The 19,642-nt window shown below is 46.9% G+C and overlaps 1 protein-coding gene across 1 annotated transcript in view; it reads left to right on the forward strand.

Moving 5' to 3' along the window:
• ARHGAP42 (Rho GTPase activating protein 42) overlaps positions 1-19,642 on the forward strand; it is a 317,056-nt gene that overhangs the window by 257,733 nt on the left and 39,681 nt on the right. The window contains 6 exon segments of the mRNA XM_056561532.1: positions 5,896-5,996; positions 8,060-8,169; positions 9,499-9,577; positions 9,997-10,036; positions 14,020-14,082; positions 15,012-15,086. Of these exon segments, the coding sequence (XP_056417507.1) occupies positions 5,896-5,996; positions 8,060-8,169; positions 9,499-9,577; positions 9,997-10,036; positions 14,020-14,082; positions 15,012-15,086 (468 nt within the window).

Consider the following 19,642-nt stretch of genomic DNA (forward strand, 5'->3'; position numbering starts at 1 on the left):
ACTCCTTATTCGCCTTTATCCACGCTTTATTCAACTGAGAAACTGACTGAGCATGGTGCCACACCCTCCGGGCCACCATGTCCGACCAGACTAACACAAACCCCGCAAAAGTGGACCAGAGACACAAAGATGCAAACAATCAAGCTTGATGTCTCTAATCAGTTCCCTTGAAGGCCGGACCCCCAGATCGTTCCCCCCCTAATGCACTACCAGCACATCCGGAGGGCGATCCAAAGCAGTGTGCCGCTGCACTTCCGGGAAAAGCCGACTCCACAACATACCTCCAACGCCAATCCAACGAATCACCACGAGCGCTGGACTAACACTCAATTGCCTACCATTGTGAGTTGTAATGGCCCAGGACCAGCCTCTTAGCTACTAGACACTGTCTAAGAACGGAGACAAACTGAAACCGCGACAGCGCTGAACCATCTGTGTGCACCAGCAAGGCACCGGACCAGAAGGGCAAAACGCCAGGCTCTAACATCAAACAGGACAAACCAGAGACCCCACCAATTTACTTAACCCAACGGCCCCTACCCCCTGGTCCGACTTGGACCGACCGAGCCGACACCACACCAGCCCCAACCCCATTTCTACATCCAACGGCAGGCCATTCACCGCCGTCCGTGACCGAGACACCCTAAAGGCCCCGAGAGAAAACATTAAATGAGTTCTCCAACTGAAATCTTTTATCCCCCGCTGTGCCCGGGCTGTAAAACTATACATAATAAACTTACCTGCATACGATCCCCCGTTGTTCTGATATCGCCGCCCTTGCTCCGGTCCCTGTCAGCTTCCTTTTCCTGCGGGTCGGTGACTTCACTCTGCGCTCAGCCTATCAGCGGCCGCGACGGGACATTGCTGCAGCCGCTGATAGGCTGAGCGCAGAGTGAAGTCACCGACCCGCAGGAAGTGGAAGGGACCGGAGAACGGGACGACGATATCGGAACAACGGGGGATCGTAGGCAGGTAAGTGAAAGTTTATTATGTATAGTTTTACAGCCAGGGCACAGCGGGGGTTAAAAGTTTTAGCTTAGAGAACTCCTTTAAACAAAAAAACCTAACCTCGTAGCCGTCACGACACTCCACCTCAACCCGTTCAGCAATAAAGACTAATAAATTAAAAGATACCGGGCGGTGACAATCCGCCCGAGAAACCACACCCCGTCTATAACCCCACAAGGCCCACTAAACTAAAACATGTTTTTTGGCAGCAGCCAACCCCTTCAACTCAAACCAAAATGCTAGCGCCGCCATGGGCCAGGGACTATTGATAGGATTCAGATTATTGGGCAGACTAGATGGGCCAAATGGTTCTCAACTGCCGACACATTCTATGTTTCTATGAAACTGACATTCCTTGCTCATACAATCTCCCCACGAAATACAACACCACTGTCACCTAGTTGTTCACCTTCCTGTCAACATCCACCATCAACAACAATTCCTCCCATTCACGCCAAACCTTAGTATACGACTCCCAGGTATTCACATGCACAGACCGTCGGATCAACTCCGCTGCCGATCCCAGACCATGCTCCACAGCTCCGAGGGACAAGGAATCCTGCACTGCTCCGCCTCCGGTGCCAATGCGCGAAACCTGTCCCACTGCAAGCGAGAGAGAGAATCAGCAACAGAGTTCAACACCCCAGGTACATGCACAGCAACAAAAGGAGAATTCAGAACAAGGCCCCCGCAACACCAACCTATGCAACAAGTTCAACACCGGCAGCGAGCTACACGACTAACGGTTAATAGCCTGCACTACTCCCATATTGTCGCACTTGAAGCAAACCCTCCTATCTCTCAACCGATCCCTCCAAATCTCCATTGCCAGAACAATCGGTAACAGCTCAAGTAGGACCAAATTCGAAAACAACTCAGCCGAACGCCATGACTCAGAACACCCCCCGGCACTCCACTGCCCCTGAAAGCATGCCCCAAACCCCACAGAACGAGAAGCATCGGTGAACAACTCCAACTCCACATCATCCACCGACATAGCCAACCACAACGACCTACTATTGTACAAATCCAAAAACGAATCCCAAACAGCCAAGTCGTCCTGCACCTCCGTAGACAAGCGAACATAATGATGAGGCGCCAAGACCCCTGCCGTGGCACACCCGGCAAAAAACCGTCCCATCGGCAGAATGCGACAGGTTCAGCTTGCCCAACAAAGACTGCACCTCACGCAACTGAGCCTTCCTACACCAGTGACACCTCGCCACGCTCTCCGGCAGGCGAAACTCCATCCTATCAGAATCAATAACAATGTTGAAAAACTGTCACCGTACCCTCCGTTTTACCTGGAGCCAAAGGAACCCCAAAATGGCGAGCCACCGCCTCCATGGTACGCAATAGAACAGAGCATACATGAGAACACGGAGGACCCACAAACAAAAAGTCATCAAGGTAATGAAGCACCAATGACCAACCCGCCTCCTGCTTCATTCAAAAAAACAACTAAACACCTCAAAATATGCACAAGAAATGTACAACCCATTGGCAAACAGCAATCCACATAATATGATCCCCCCAATGAATCCCTAATAACCGAAAACTCTTTGAATGCACTGGCAACAAACGAAATGCCGACTTAACATTAGTTTTTGCCATGAGGGCACCCTGGCCAAACTTCTGCACCCATTTTACCGCAGCGTCAAAAGACATGTAAGTCACTGAACATGCACCCTCAGCAATCCCATCATTCACTGACGATCCAACCGGATGCGACAAATGATGGATCATACGAAATTTCCTCGGGTCCTTCTTCGGAACCACCCCCAATGGGGAAACAACCAAACCCGACAATGGAGGGTCCTGAAATGGACCCGCCAATGCGACCCAGCGCCACCTCCTTGACCAGCTTTTTCGACACCACCTGAGGAAACTGATATGCGGACAACAAATTCTGAACCTGCAACCCTTAAGTCACCGAAGAACTAGGGATATGAAGAGATATAAAATGGCAGTCGGCCGCAAATCTGCACTGGCCCTCATTAAACTGCAAGCAGCAGCCCCTCCGCATACCAGCCGGCTGCCCTGCTACGGTAGCCCTGCTGGCTGACCCTGAAAAGGGCTTAGAACTACCCCGCGGAGCGGCCATAAGGCGCATCCACAACCCTATGTCCTTATGATTCCACCAGATAGAAGGCCGCACCGCCTTCTGCTGTCTAAACTGCTCATCATACCTTAGCCAGGCCTCACCCCCCATACACCCTATAGGCATCCCCAATCGCATCCAGGTTACAAAACAAAGCAGAACAGTGCGACGGCAACTTCCTGCCAATCACACACTCCAAAACAGAAAAGGCCTGGAGCCAATTAGAAAAAGTGGGCAGTATCAGTCCATACCGCCGCTTTTCCTCTTCCTCCTTCTTACTCTCCTCAGGCTTTCTACGGTCCAAATTGAACTTTTCCATGGAAACAAGGAAAACATCTCCATGTATCCATCCTTCCAGATTTTTTCCCTAACTTCCGGCTTCAAATTAGCCCCTAGCGGCCCTTCAAAGCATACATATTCCTCACCCTTAGCTGCGTCCGCCAAGCGCACCTCATCCCCCACCTTCTCCTTAGGAGCAGCCGCAGGCACCCCGTCACCAGCACTCCCAGCCACCACGACAGGCAACGCTACCTGACTACTGCTCCCAGCCACTACCCCAGTCCCCACTGCCACGACCGGAGCCGGCACCACGGACCCACATTCTGTCCCTTCACAGCCTCTCACACCAGTAAATGAGAACTTGCCCCCACACCAAACCACCCCCACTGCCCCCCCCCCCCCCCCCAGCCAGCTCCCCGAGACGAAACCCCCAACAACTGCACAAGCAAAGCACGGACAACATCATCACGCCCCCTCCCCCAGCAGATCCACCTTTAGTGCACTCACCAGGCTGACCCAGAACAGATGCCCGACAGCCACAGGTCCTGACGTCCATTCCCGAGAACCGCCAGCCTCAGACCTCCATGCAATAGAAAGGCCTGCCAGTGGCCGTGCCACACCATCAGTCAAGGACCCCAAATCTCCGAAAGCCAACCGGACCGCAGGGGAAGGCCGCTCCTCTAGCAGAGACTCCTCATCAGTGTCGACCTACAATCCAGGAGCATCCCGGGGTAAAACAGGCCTCCGACCACCTGGCAGCACAACCACACTCTCCAGACGAGCAGGCCCTGCAGGGGATGCAGTCCTCATATCTTCAGGTGCCGTTGACAGTGAGCACCGCCTCCTCGCACTTTCCCCCGACGTACATCGGCCGGCATCCTCAGGATGGGGGGCTGACCGGCTGGAATCGCCTCCCCCCTCACAGAATTGTTCCCACGCTGGGCCGCACTCCTGCCAGTCTCCGCCACGATCCTCTGCCGAAGCCCGGAGCTGCCTCATCAGAGCCTCCATGTCCATAGTCAGTCAGGTAAGCACAGCAGGCACAGGGGTCCTCACTCTGCTCGTGCTCTCGCCAGAGTGAGCTCTCCTCCCCTCCAGCCACTGATTAAAACTGCAGGCTCCAGCCCCTTAAACTTTTGACCCCTTATGCCCCTCATGTCACCTCATATACAATTCCCCCTTAAAGGGCCATCTACCCCTTATGTTACCTAAGCCAAAATTATGTGAAGGGAGCTCTAACGCCCCCGTCACGCCGCTACTCTGCTACCGGGTGCCCCTTCACTCCGCTTTGCTCCCATTCAGTATTACAGAATGTTATCCAGGATATGTTGGGTCCTTTAGATGAAACAGTGGTCTCCAAATTGGGTCCCTCCAGATGCTGCAAAACTACAACTCTCAGCATGCCGTTAGCTGTCCGGGCATGATAGGAGCTGTAGTTTTGCAACATCTGAAGGTCCACAATTTGAAGACCACTGAGATGGAATATTAAATGGATGTTACTGCACAACGCTGAATACTTTTTAGCTGTAAATACAATTTTTGAACACGTTGCGATGAGTTCACACAAACGTCTCTTCTGGGTCCGGTTAAGACTTATTTTTCCTGCTCCGGTCTATGGAGGATACTCATGGTCTTCCTATACCAGATGTGTTGTATGTTATATTGGATTCAGTCTGTTCATGGACACCTGTAACCTGCAAAACCTCCTCTCGGTTCCAGTTAATGAGCCCCAATGGGGGAAGTAGCTGTTTCTGTCCATTGTGTTCTCTATGTAATGTCCTATTTGTGTCTCGGGAAGAGGGCCAATGCTGTTTTTGTTGGTTCCAATTCCATATATCTCTAATGAAGAGGACGCTCATTACGGCAGTGGAGGGTGGATTTGGCATTGGCCGACGTTTGTTGAGTTGAGCGTCAGTGAAAGGTCAGGGTCTTTGTGTGTTCTCCAAAACCCAGATTATTCATATGGATGAAATATTAGAGACACTCTGGTTTTAATTAAAAAAAATCTGGATTTATCTATATTATTATCCCCCAAGAGTTGTCCAGGCATGCTGGAAGTTGTAGTTTGTCGACAGCTGGAGAGCCTCAGGTTGGAGACCACTGATCTATACCGATGCAGCTCTACAAAGTTTATTTTGTTTGCTGCAAAAGCTAGAACATTACATCAGGCACTTTATCAGGTACAGCTTGCAAGGACTGGGTTGGACCCCCTTTTGCCTTTATTCTTCATCTATTATGTATTAAAGTAATTGTCTTACACTTTAAAAAAGAAATAAAAAAATTCACAAACAGCGCCTTCCAGGTAAATAGGTTGTGTTTGGTATTGCAGTCCAGCTCAAGTTATTTGAATGTGACAAAGCTGCAGTTCCAAACAAAGCCCCGGGATAATGGTGGCGCTGTTTATGGACATAAGAAACCATGTTATTTTAGGTTCAGGCTTGTCAGTAATATTTATTTGGTTTAATATTTTCTAATCCACTGTCATTATTTTATTCCTTTACATTAAGGGCCCCTTGGGTTTACATGGACGCGGCATTACTGTACTTATGATAAAAGCAGCAAAACCTTTACTATGAGCATTTCAGAAACAAAGTCTGGCAGCAAAGTGGTAAGTGCCTTTGTTTTGTGGAAACATATTTGTGCTATATGCTAGTTTATTATGTTAAGTGGTACAGTATATGATTGGTGGGGGAACTGCCTCTGGGACCCCCACCAATTACAAGAACAGTGGCCCCTTGTCCCACTTTGTAAATGAAGAAGTAGTCAAGCATGCACTCTGCTGCTCCATTCACTCTCTATGAAAGTGCTGAAGATAGACAAGCACTGTAATCTCCATCAATTCCATAGAGAGTGAGTGGAATGACAGCTTGCATGCTCAACTGCCTCTCCATTACCATGGAGGGACAAGGTACCCTTGGTCTTATTGGTTTGACTCCAACTGATGAGATACTTATCACCTATTCAGTAGTTGGACCCCCACTGATTAGATACTTATCACCTATTCAGTAGTTGGACCCCCACTGATTAGATACTTATCACCTATTCATTAGTTGGACCCCCACTCATCAGACACTTATCACCTATTCAGTAGCTGGAGCCCAACTGATCAGATAATTATCACCTATTCAGTAGTTGGACCCCCACTGATCAGATACTTTCCACCTATCCTGTATGTGCGCCAGAAACAACAGCTTGGGCGCACACGCAGGGTTGCTGATGGCTGAGTAGCCCCATGTGTCAATCAAAAGCAGATGATGTCTGGGAGAGAGGCTTGTTAAATCGGTACAGCTTCAGAGCAGTGAATCCAGGGCACTGTTATCGGACATACAATGGGGGAGATTTATCAAAACCTGTCCAGAGGAAAAGTTGCTTAAAGGGTAGCTCCCGCCATCCAATTTTTTTTTTTTGCTAGGCCGTTCCCACCCCTCCGCCCCCCACTACGGCACTAGCCCGTTCCCTCCTTCCCCCCCCCCCTGCCCCGCATACCCCATTCCCTCATTACACTTGCAGTTACTGCAGAGTCCAGCAGCGGGCGTGCAGGAACAGCGGCGGCAACAAGGCGGCGGCTGCGATGTGCGGGAGGAGTGGCCTCCCAGCCAGTGGCCGGGGAGCCAATGCGCTCGCTCCCGCCTGTCTGATTTACAGGCAGGGAGCGAGTGCAGCCTAACTGAAAAAGGACTGATTGCCACTCCAAAATCAGTCCTTTTTCAGTGGCCGGTTTTTAAATGTAAATTAAGCCTTTTTAATGAAAAAAAAAATAATAAAAGTATATTAGAGATATGTTGTAGTACATAAGTACTACAACATATCAAAAAAAAAATTTGGTGACAGTGCCCATTTAATTGTCCATAGCAACCAATCAGATCGCTTCTTTCATTTTTCAGAGGCCTTTTCAAAGATGAAAGAAGAAATCTGATTGGTTGTTATGGGCAGCTCAGCAACTTTTCCTTTTTTTTTGCTTATTTTCGGCCACCGCAATATAAAATAAATGTATGTTAGGAAATAAAATGGTGAGGAGGTGTGCTTATGGGCCTTTAATACAAATGTCAGTTTAGGTTACACATGCGCTTTAAATTCCAGCTCCTGTAATGCCCCTAAAAAAAACACTTTAGTTGGACCTCTTGGCCTGTGTGCGTGAGATCCGATCCCTTGAGTCTCTAACTACCTCCCTGAATTACACTGTGCCATTGTTCCTGTCCATCTGGGAGCCTTGGGATCACTTTTCTGAGCCATCTCCCTTTGTTGTTTTTGGTGGGTGTTTGTCTATGTATTGAGTGTCTTTTCTGTTTGTCTTGTGTTCTACTTGTGGGTGCTTCCTGCGCTCTTTTTTGTGATATGCTGTTAAAACTTGAAATGTGTTATCCACCCCTGCTCGATAGTCTTGATTGTTTACTGAGCCTTGAAGTTTTGGTGCTGCCTGAATGGGGGTTCACCTCTCCGTTGATTTCATGCCATGTGTTTACATTTCATTGGCTTTTGTGCCTCCCGAGGCCTTTTTATCTATCTTATGTGCCATTGGCTGTGTTTTCGGATTTCTGTATTTTTCCTGTATAATGAAAATCTCTTAATAAAAATTACAGTTGAAAAAAGAAAAAAAAATACACTTTTGGTGGGATTTGTGTTACTGTAAAGAGTATTTTTTATGCTGACATTTTTTCCCCTTTTCCTTAGAATGGGCTAATCTCAAGCGCTCCAGAGATGTTTAAGCTAAAGATGTGCATTAGACGCAAAACCGACTCCATAGACAAGCGGTTCTGCTTCGACATAGAAGTCATAGAAAGGTGAGTCAGTGGCTCTCCAACATTAGAGTGAAAAGTGACACGTGTGTATTGATCAGATGGGATCAGGTAATTCAAAGTAGGTGATTCACAACTGCCCTTCTCCCCTTCCTGCACGATGAGCTGTGCACAGGTCACAGAGCATGCCTAGAAAACTCTACCACAGAAGTCCCTTCAAGTCTGTTGTTTCCTATGTCTCTGTGGTTGCTTTAAAGTATCTATCTATGTAGAAAAGTGATGTCATTTGTGTCACGATGCCGGCTGGCAGGTAGTGGATCCTCTGTGCCGGAGAGGGATTGGCGTGGACCGTGCTAGTGGATCGGTTCTAAGTCACTACTGGTTTTCACCAGAGCCCGCCGCAAAGCGGGATGGTCTTGCTGCGGCGGTAGTGACCAGGTCGTATCCACTAGCAACGGCTCACCTCTCTGGCTGCTGAAGATAGGCGCGGTACAAGGGAGTAGACAGAAGCAAGGTCGGACGTAGCAGAAGGTCGGGGCAGGCAGCAAGGATCGTAGTCAGGGGCAACGGCAGGAGGTCTGGAACACAGGCTAGGAACACACAAGGAAACGCTTTCACTGGCACGATGGCAACAAGATCCGGCAAGGAAGTGCAAGGGAAGTGAGGTGATATAGGGAAGTGCACAGGTGATCAGACTAATTGGAACCACTGCGCCAATCAGCGGCGCAGTGGCCCTTTAAATCGCAAAGACCCGGCGCGCGCGCGCCCTAAGGAGCGGGGCCGCGCGCGCCGGGACAGGACCGACGGAGAGCGAGTCAGGTACGGGAGCCGGGGTGCGCATCGCGAGCGGGCGCTACCCGCATCGCGAATCGCATCCCGGCTGGAAGCAGTATCGCAGCGCCCCGGGTCAGTGGATCTGACCGGAGCGCTGCAGTGAGGAGAGTGTAGCGAGCGCTCCGGGGAGGAGCGAGGACCCGGAGCGCTCGGCGTAACAATTTGTTTTTGATGTAATTGGTTTTAAAATAAAAAGACTTTAAAAAAGTGCAGAAACTTTTTGAACATCCCTCATATGTATAGTTTTAAAAATGTGAAGCACAAAGGGTACACTCAACGGGGCGGCCATGGTTCAGGGTGGTGAATATGTATTTAGGACTTCCCTCCCCAGAGGAACTGTATATTTATAAGAGGTTGAAATTGATACAAGAGTTATGGAAAGTGGATGGAGGGGAAAGCAAACTCCAGGCCTTTCTCTTCTTGGTGGCAACACTATAGTGATGGGACCCATTTTGATCTCTGCTGCTCCAAGACTCCCATTTCTTTTGTGTATACCCACTTTGAAGCACCTCCATATAAAATGTTTCATTTTTTTCCCAGACAAGGTATCATAACCCTTCAAGCCTTATCTGAAGGCAATAGAAAACAATGGTTGGAGGCAATGGATGGAAAAGAACCGGTAAGACACATTTTAATAGAATTATTTGTAGAATTACAATTTTATCTCTCCATGCCCATCTAGGGCTTAGGTTAGAATGGATTGTTAGTAGAGATGAGCGAACTTACAGTAAATTTGAAAAAGGTGGATACAGTCCTAGGAGACTCTTTCCTAGGACTGTATCCACCTTTTCCAGCCCACCGGAGCACCTGAAAGCTGAACTAATTTATGCAGGAAAAGTCATCAACTGCCGAGCCGAGAAGTTTGTGACGAATCGAATTTACTGTAAGTTTGCTCATTTTTAATTGTTAGCTTACAGTATTTTCCTGATTTCTAGGTACTTTACATACTAATCCTTCGTTTTATTCTTTACCCATGCCCTAATCTCCATCAATGAATCATGAGTAGTCCTTACATAACTTAATGTTTTGTTATTTTAGATTTACACACTTCCGGCCATCATTAGTAAAAAGGAAGAAAGTAAGTGCTTGCATGTTTCGCTTACTGTTCAGCCATGTTTTCAAAACTAGAATTAGATCTAACAAGCTGGAGTCTTCCAGATGTCTCCCTCTGCTTGTGGATGGCACCCTGATTTTGGCAAAAATAAAATGGGAATTGAAAGAGCATCACAGACATGGATTTTATAAACACCTACCTAAATGGGAGTCATCCCGTGAAAAACATTTAACACGAGCATCCACCAATCAATGTCTATGGGACTGATGAAAATAGCAGAGCACTGTTCTCAACAAGATAGCCAAGCACTTTTCTCAATATACATAGCTGAGCACTGTTCTCAATATACATAGCTGAGCACTGTTCTCAACAAGATAGCCAAGCACTGTTCTCAACGTAGATAGATAAGCACTGTTCTCAATATACATAGCTGAGCACTGTTCTCAATGCAGATAGCGGAGCACTGTTCTCAATATAGATAGCTGAGCACTGTTCTCAATGCAGATAGCGGAGCACTGTTCTCAACAAAGGTAGCTGAGCACTGTTTTCAATGTAGATAGCTAAGCACTGTTCTCAACGTAGATAGCTGAACACTGTTCTGAATATAGATAGCTAAGCACTGTTCTCAATGAAAATAGCTGAGCACTGTTCTCAATGAAGATAGCTGAGCACTGTTCACAATATAGACAGCTGAGCACTGTTCTCAATGAAAATAGCTGAGCACTGTTCACAATATAGATAGCTGAGCACTGTTTTCAATGAAGATAGCTGAGCACTAGTCTCAACTGGTTGCCAGACACCGTAGTTGTACTCACCGTAAAATTTATTTCTCGTAGCCTTCATTGGGAAACACAGAGGCCATGGGTATTATGCTGCTGCCACTAGGATGTGTCAGGGACTGACCAGGGGACAGGGAGAGTGAGCTTTAAACTGACCCTAAAACCGCTTTCCCTGCCTACTTGCCCATCCACCCTAACCGGTGGATCGACAACTGGGCGCCTGTCCCTCCCTGAACTAAAGTGCAGGGGCCTAATAAAAACACATACTAACAAATAGTCGGTCACAAACCAGAAACATACAGGAACATAGAACTCCATAGTATAAAAGTTCAGATGGCACAGATCAGAGAGTAAGTACAGAGGACACTGTATCAGCGGTCATGAACAGAGGACTCCATAGATCAGTGGACATGAACAGAGGCCTAAGAGGTCATGAACAGAGGACACTATAGATCGGCGGTCATGAACAGAGGACACTATAGATAAGTGGTCATGAACAGAACTCCAAGATCTAAATAAAGAACTAATAAAACATAGAGAGTTCAAAACACTAGATAGGAAAACTGATAAGTCTGAACATACTCCAGAACAAAACAGGAATAAGCTAAATCCCCTAGAAAAACCTTCGGTAGACACAGGAATAACAATACCCTCTGAGTCCCCACGGACTGGTAACAGGAATGCCTAAATACACAGGATATATTTGTAGAACACTGTTCACACTGAACACAAGACAGGAATAGAAATCCCTCCGAACACCTCCAGTAGACAAGGAGTCCCCATGGAGCGGTAACAGGGATGCAACATAGCACACTGTTCACACTGGACACACAAACTGGACACTCCACTAACAAAGTAGCCATTAATAATAAATCAAAATAGACTACTGGCCAGCGGCACACTCCACAGTGTGGTCAGAATGCTGGCCCAGTAGGAAAACAGAAATATAAAACACAGAACTTCATAAGAACGGGTACAAGAGAAAACACAGTGTGAACAGACACATAGCAGAAAAGATATACAAATCCTAAAACCGACTGTACAAACACAGCTTAAAATCCACTAAGAGCATGCCACCTAACCATGGCTAAAACCAAAACATACAAAGTGCATGCTAAAACAGAGATAGTTGATTAAAAGCCCAAATAAAGAGTGTTTCACCCAAAGCCTCCATTAGCAGCATGTCCAGTATAGCAGCTAGACATCAGGAAGTGCATCAGTAAATGATGTATCACCAGCACTGAAGCTAGTCAGTGCTGAACTTAAATAGACACACCCTAAAGGCTATTGGCTGAAAAAGCCAGAGACAGTAACTATTCCCTTACCAGGGAACATAAAATTGTTCAGACACAGCAAATCCAATAGCTGTGTGTGAACACAGACCAGGACAGACATGACAGGAGGCTGACACTAGGCAAAAAAAGAAGTCTGCTCCTCCGAGAAGGATATACCCGCCCACAGGCACATAGCTAATCAGTTGTGTCCCAAGCAGTTGGAGAAGCCAAACAACAAAGGAGATACGTCCGAAGGACATCAAAAGTAACAACAGGCAACAAACAACCTGACCAGGAACCATTAATGGGTGGGTGCTTTGTTCGCCAATGAAGGCTACGAGAAAGAGATTTTACGGTGAGTACAAAAAAATCTCCTTTTCTCGGTCGCCTGGGGTGGGAAAAACAACTGCCAGAAAAGGGAAGAGCATTCCAGTGACTGAACTATACCCATTCACACAGGAACGTGGAAGTGGCCCAGAGGAAACCGGAAACCAACCACCTGGAAGCCCCCACAAAACATGAAGGGATAGCTAGGACCCGAAAAGGAAGGAACCAAGCAAAGACTGAGCTGGACGTGGATCTTGTTTGTCTCTCTCTTCTCCTTTTACGGCGGCTTTTAGTTCCACCTTGTGAGTTCTTGCCCTCTGCTGGGCGTGTTCAGCTGCCTTCTTCTTGTCATTCCCTCTCCTCAACCTCGGTCCTGTAGTTGCGGCTGGCCTCATGACAGGTCTCTCGCTTTGAGCCTGTCCAGCACACTTCTTTTGGCAGCTGAAGTTCCTTGCCATGCTTGTTTGCTTAGTAGAATCCCTGAATTGGAGTTCTCTTGTTGCTCTCTCTTCCATTTTTGGGCTAGGCTTCGGTGGTCCTGCATTTTATTTTTCTTCTGAGGTAGTGTTCGCTCTCCGACCAGGGGGCGGTGTGGCCGGCAGGCCTCCGAGACGACTGTTGCTTGTCGAATTAGCTTATCCGTTGTACTCCAGCAGCCAGAAGAGAAGCGAGAGGCCCAGACACCAAACCACAGTCCCAAGGCCACACTTCCAAGCGATGAGGTGGAAGAGAAAGCTCAGAGCACACAGTATCGCCAGGAAGGGCGAGGAAAATTGAGGGTGACAGGAGGACAACGCCCATCTAGGTGCGAATTTGCCAGACAGGGATAACCAGGAGGACAAAAGGATCCTCGGGCACGAGGTCCGTACAGCCCCGGAAGGAGACGATGGGATACAAGCAGGCCGTGAGGAGGTTAGAACTGGGGTCCCACACCAGAAGCAGCTAAGCAAACCCGAGCCTGAGTGAAACCTCCCAGGTGAAGAGCCCCGAGGCAAAAAAATTTATTGGGAAACCACCCCGGAGACCAAGATGTGTAACCGCCACCTGGAAGATAGCACAAAGCAAGAAAGTCCTGCACAAGCAGAATATCAAGGGAGAGGACTCTGCCTTAAATTAACATCGCTAGCTAGAAAATAATAAAACAGAAAAGACCAGTTCTGGAGAGAGCTTCAGACCTGTGTCTGCATCCAAACTGACTAGCTCTGTGACAGTGAGCGGGTATATTCTGCTGGGAGGAGCCAACTTCTTTTTTGCCTAGTGTCAGCCTCCTAGTGGACAGCAGCATAATACCCATGGTCTCTGTGTTCCCCAATGAGGCGACCGAGAAAATAAATAAGGACACATTTCCGTTTAATATGCAAGTGATTAGTCTACAGTCCACCCATTAAAAAACATAACTACGTATGGAAACTATATTGATACAAATATCTCTATTACCTGGATATGTGGGGGATATACAGAGAGATATATGCATGTACCCTGTCTTAATGGATTTTATGTCTTCACACCCACATTCCCGTTAACCTTGAAGCCGCAGATAAGCATTCAAGAGGCACAGTCATTGGTGATATTGGGAAGTTGTTGGCTTTGTCACTCCTTTATAACATCTACTTTTTGCTTTATTTAGTGTTTTTAACTGAAGCTGGCTTCAACTTTGTGAAAAAAAGCATCAATTCCGTGGAAGCAAGAGGTAAGGTCGCAGTTTTTAGAAAGCATTAAATAGAATGACACCTAATGTCAACTAAAAACCTAAAAATAAAAAGTTTATCCTCCAAATTTTCTGTAAAAATGTTGCATAAAAAGTTTTTTAAACAATGCCAGGGACCCTTATAGCCACATTCTAAATCAGATGGGTCCTGGAAGCTGAGAAAGGTGGAGCTGTCTTTATCAGTCTCTAGTCTTTCCTGTGAAGAGGATGAAATTCTGTGTTCTCTGGTCTTTTGCTTAACGAACAACACTGCAGATTTTGGTCAAAAAGTTAAAAATTCTATAATTATATTAAGGCTGAAGAACTTTTATTTTGTTAGAAAAGGAAAAAGAAATGTCTTCAGTTACCACAATGATACATTTTTTAAACTTCTTCTGGAACCTCAAATAGGGCTTTAAAGGGGTACTCTACCCCTAGACATTTTCTCACTCCTAGCTGGGACCCCTGGGATCTCTGTGCAGCACCTGGCGTTCGTATAGAACGCTGTGTGCAGGCAGCGGGGGTTGTGACATCATGGCCACGCCCCTCTTAATGTCACGTCACGCCCCCTCAAAACAAATCTATGGGAGGGGACGTGGCGGACGTCACAAGGGGGGGCATGTCTATGATGTCACGACCCCCACCACCTGCTGCAACCGCCAAAGAACCCCTCCGATTTATAAAGACAGAGCATTCTTTTTAACACAGATTGCACACAGATTGCCCCGACTAAGCATGCTTTCCTGAGAGTACCCCCTTCAACAGTGCCAAATAGGCACCATGAGCAGCACAAGAGATTGCCCAAAAAATATGGGATATGTATTTATGATTGGTATACCAGTCTCCTCACCACAGGCAGCACATGCAACTAACATAAAACAGGGCCCCTGGGAGTTATATCACAAGCATTCTGTTTTTCTCTTTATATTCAGGTATCACTATTTTGGGACTGTACAGAATTGGGGGTGTCAACTCAAAAGTTCAAAAGCTGATGAACACTGTTTTCTGTAAGTATCTTTTATTGTGTACCACAATGTAATGGAATATATTCATATTGAAGTCCCTTTATCCCTTTTTAAACCTTTATGGTCTATTCACACTTACAGTATTCTGCTCAGATTTGATGCACAGGATTTTCTGCTGCAGATTTCAATGTAAACTGAATGACTGAACACAGCTTGAAATCCTGCGCAGATTTGATGCACAGAATATTGTACGTGTGAATAGACCCTTAAAGGGATATTCCATCCCCAGAAAAAAATGTTGTAATAGAATCAGGATTGTAAAAAGAAAATAACAAATGAACTCATACTCACCTTCCCTGATCCCCCGCCAGCCTATACTATTTTAACTGCTCACAGTCCCCACTAGGGATAAGCGAATAGAATTGGACGTATCCAAATTCGTTATGAATTTCAGGAAAAATTCAATTTGCAAGGAATGCGAATATTGCCGTGATTCGATTGCGCGAATTGCTTCATTAATCTCCATTTAGTGTGGTCCAGACTCCAGGGGCTGGACATCTAAAATGGCGGATCCACATGTGAGGACATGGGGCAAGCAATCCTGGGAAGGAGGGAACAAGGGTCTGCAGGATGACCCAGAATCATATGCAGGATGTAGCCTATCAGCAGCCAGTCACCCCGCTGATGTCACAGCCCTATATGATCGGCAGCCATCTTGAGGCCAGTCACATCAGTGTTCTATTACAGAGAGAGAGGGACAGACAGCAGTGTGTGTTGCACAAAAAAGCATTTTTACAGCAGTTATTCACCTCAAGCCCAAATCCTGCCTAGAAGCACTGATAGTGAGATTGAGAGAGAGAGAGAGTGTGCAATTTTGGGTGTCGTGCACAGCGATTGTGTACATCTAATTGGTACATTAGATCTAATCTAAGCGTACTGGAGAGCATTTTCCTCCCCTCATAAGTGCATACCACATACCCACATCTAAGTGGTGTACCATTTTGTTCCTGTTAAAGTCTTAAGGGCCTAGATACTGTGAAAGGCAAGCCAAAAGTACACACCTGTTGGTGTAAAAAGAAAACTTTGCATGCACTTCAGCCACTCGTACACCGCAAAGCACACACCCCTTGAGCTGCAGCGCCAGAACGGTATCCCCCAACATAGACTGATTTGCGACGTTTCCACACGTTGGAATTCCACTCTCCATATGTTGGACCAACTATGCGATCAGAGAAAAGCCATCACAGATTTCTTGATGACCCAGGCGGATAGAGGTACTCCCCTGTGTAACTTCAATGTCAACCAGTGGGAGCTTATACGTGACACCTGCCGTTTGCTCAGGCCCTTTGAGGAAGCCACCTTATTAGTTGGTCGCCAGGATTTCGGGATGAACAACATCATTCCACTGCTTCATTTACTACAACACGTGTTGGAAATGATGGCTGGTCAGGGCACTGGAGACGTGGCGCCTACATCTCACGGCCACATGAGCCCTGTGGGGGCTGAACTGGAGGGGGAGGGGCTCAGTGGAGCACAGTTTAGGTTTCGTGAGATGGGCGGTTTTTCTAGTCATCTGACAGGAGAGGAGGAGCAGGAGCAGCTAGAGGAGCTAGAGGGTTATGAGGAAGGCGAGACAGAGGGCCCAGATACACCGTGGCAGTATGCAGTGGAGATGGAGGCAGGCAGTCCCTCCGAGTCACTTGCACAAATGGCACGATGCATGCTCACTTGCTTGCGTAGTGACCAAGGAATTGTCACCATGGGATGACTTCTGGCTCTTCACCTTATTGGACCCTTGCTACCAGCACAAAATGGGGGCATTTTTTACACCCACTGAGAGGGAGGACAAACTGACCTACTACAGAGACATCCTACGTAGTCAGTTGGCCGATGCTTATCCATCCTCTCGTAGGTCTGACTCGGGGGGCCCTCTGTGCCACCTTCCACTGCCATGGCTGCTGGGGAGGGGTGGGGTGGCAGGAGCAGTACCAGCTCCATCAGCAGCAGCCTGAGTCTACAGTCGCTGATGAGTAGCTTTCTTCACCCGCATAGTGAAGCAACTCATCAGCAACAGGTAGACCTGGAGCAGGACCTGAACCAGCAGGTGGTGGCATACCTTGACATTACCATGCCAACACACCTTGAAGATCCGCTGGACTTCTGAGCAGCCAAACTTTATTTGTGGCCGCAATTAGCAGAGTTTGCCCTGGAAAAGCTGTCCTGCCCGGCCAGTAGTGTGCCATCAGAGTGGGTTTTTAGTGCGGCGGGGGCCATAGTAACCCCAAAGAGAACTCATCTGTCCACAAAAAATGTGGAGAGACTGACCTTTGTGAAGACTCCAGGCTGTGTCATTCAGCCACTTTACGGTCTCTTCATGCTTCCGCCACCTCCAGGCTGTGTCACTGTACCGCCATTTATTTGAAATCTTCAATTTAAATGTTTAATCTTTTCAATTGTGGGGCCCTATGGTCTCGACAGGCTGTTTCCACCTACAGGCTGGGTCATTCAGCCACTATATGGTCTCCTCATGCTGCCACCACCTCCACGCTGTGTCATTCAGCCATTATATAGTCTCCTCATACTGCCGCCACCTCCACGCTGTGTCATTCAGGCACTATATGGTCTCCTCATGCTGCCGCCTCCTCCACAATGTGTCATTCAGCCACTATATGGTCTCCTCATGCTGCCGCCACCTCCATGCTGTGTGATTCAGCCACTATATGGTCTCCTCATGCTGCCAACAAATCTGCGCTGTGTCATTCAGCCACTATATGGTCTCCTCGTGCTGCCGCCACCTCCACGCTGCGTCATTTAGCCACTATATGGTCTCCTCATACTGCTGCCACCTCCAGGCTCTGCTATTGTGCCGCTCTGCAACAGTGATTCTAATAGCGACGCCTCTAATTTGCATGTCATACTGAATAACAGTATTATTTCACTAACCCAGCACACACCCTATGCGTGTTACAGCAAAGCAAAGTGTTCTACATCATTATTGAGGCTCTCTGTAGGCCAGATATAGTCATTTTTAATACAGATTTGCCGTGAATAAAAAAAAAAAATCAGAAAATTCGTTGAATCGGCCGACTTTTTTAAAAAATTTGCTTATCTCTAGTGCCCACTACTGCTTCCTGGTTCCGGTGATGCAGCAACCCTGCAGGAACTGCCGGTTCAGCCAATTGGTTATCACCTGCAGGGTTGGCAGGTCATCAGAAGCAGGAAGAAGCAGAAAGCACTGAGAACTGAATGCCTTTAGAACTGCATCGGCTGGTGATCAGAACAGGTAAGTATGCTTTTTTTTTTTTGCAGCCTTTTGGGTACTTTCTAAAAAGAAAAATGTAGTTTTCAGACCACCCCTTTAACTTCACCACTACCCATGACCAGGGCTGGTTGCATTAACCCCTTAACGAAGCAGGACGTAAATGTACGTCCTGGTGATGGGGTACTTAACGCACCAGGACGTACTTTTACGTCCTGAGCATAACTGCGGGCATCGGAGCGATGGCGGCATCATGCGCGTCAGGTCCCGGCTGTGGATCGCAGCCAGGGACTCGCCGGTAATGGCGGACACCCGCAATCCCGCGGATGTCCGCCATTAACCCCTCAGATGCCGTGATCAATACAGATCACGGCATCTGCTGCCGCGGCGATCCGATCATCCTGCACGGCAGACGGAGGTCCCCTCACCTGCCTCCCCTGTCTTCCGGGAGTCTTCTGCTCTGATCTGCCTTCCCGCAGACCAGAGCAGAAGATGACCGATAACCCTGATCAGTGCTATGTCCTATACATAGCCCTGAACAGGATTAGCAATCAAGTTATTGCTATAAATAGTCCCCTATGGGGACTATAAGAGTGTAAAAATAAAAGTAACAAAATAAAGTAAAAAAAAATGTGAAAAACCCCCTCCCTGTAAATTGTCCCATTTCCCCTATTTTACCCCCAAAAAGTGTAAAAAAATAATTTTATATACATATTTAGTATTGCCGCGTGCGTAAATATCCGAACTATTAAAATAAAATGTAAATGATCCCGTACGGTGAACGGCATGAACGTAAAAAGAAAAAAAGCTTTTTTATAACATTTTATTCCAAAAAAAATTAATAAAAAATTTAATAAAAGTTTTGTATAAGCAAATATGGTATTAATAAAAAGTACAGATCACGGCGCAAAAAATGAGCCCTCATACCACCGCTTATACGGAAAAATTCAAAAGTTATAGGTCTTCAAAATAGGGGGATTTTAAACGTATTATTATGGTTAAAAAGTTTGCGATTTTTTTTTAAGCGCAACAATAATAGAAACGTGTATAATCATGGGTATCATTTTAATCGTATTGACCCAGAGAATAAAAAACACATGTAATTTTTACCATAAATTGTACGGCGTGAAAACAAAACCTTCCAAAATTAGCAAAGTTGCGGTTTTCTTTTTAATTTCCCCACACAAATAGTATTTTTTTGGTTCCGCCATACATTTTATGGTAAAGTGAGTGATGGCATTACAACGGACAACTGGTCGCGCAAAAAAACAAGCCCTCATACTAGTCTGTGGATGAAAATATAAAAGAGTTATGATTTTTTGAAGGGGAGGAGGAAAAA

The sequence above is a fragment of the Hyla sarda genome, chromosome 2 (genome assembly GCF_029499605.1).
Source record: "Hyla sarda isolate aHylSar1 chromosome 2, aHylSar1.hap1, whole genome shotgun sequence".
In the NCBI taxonomy this organism is placed as follows: domain Eukaryota; kingdom Metazoa; phylum Chordata; class Amphibia; order Anura; family Hylidae; genus Hyla; species Hyla sarda.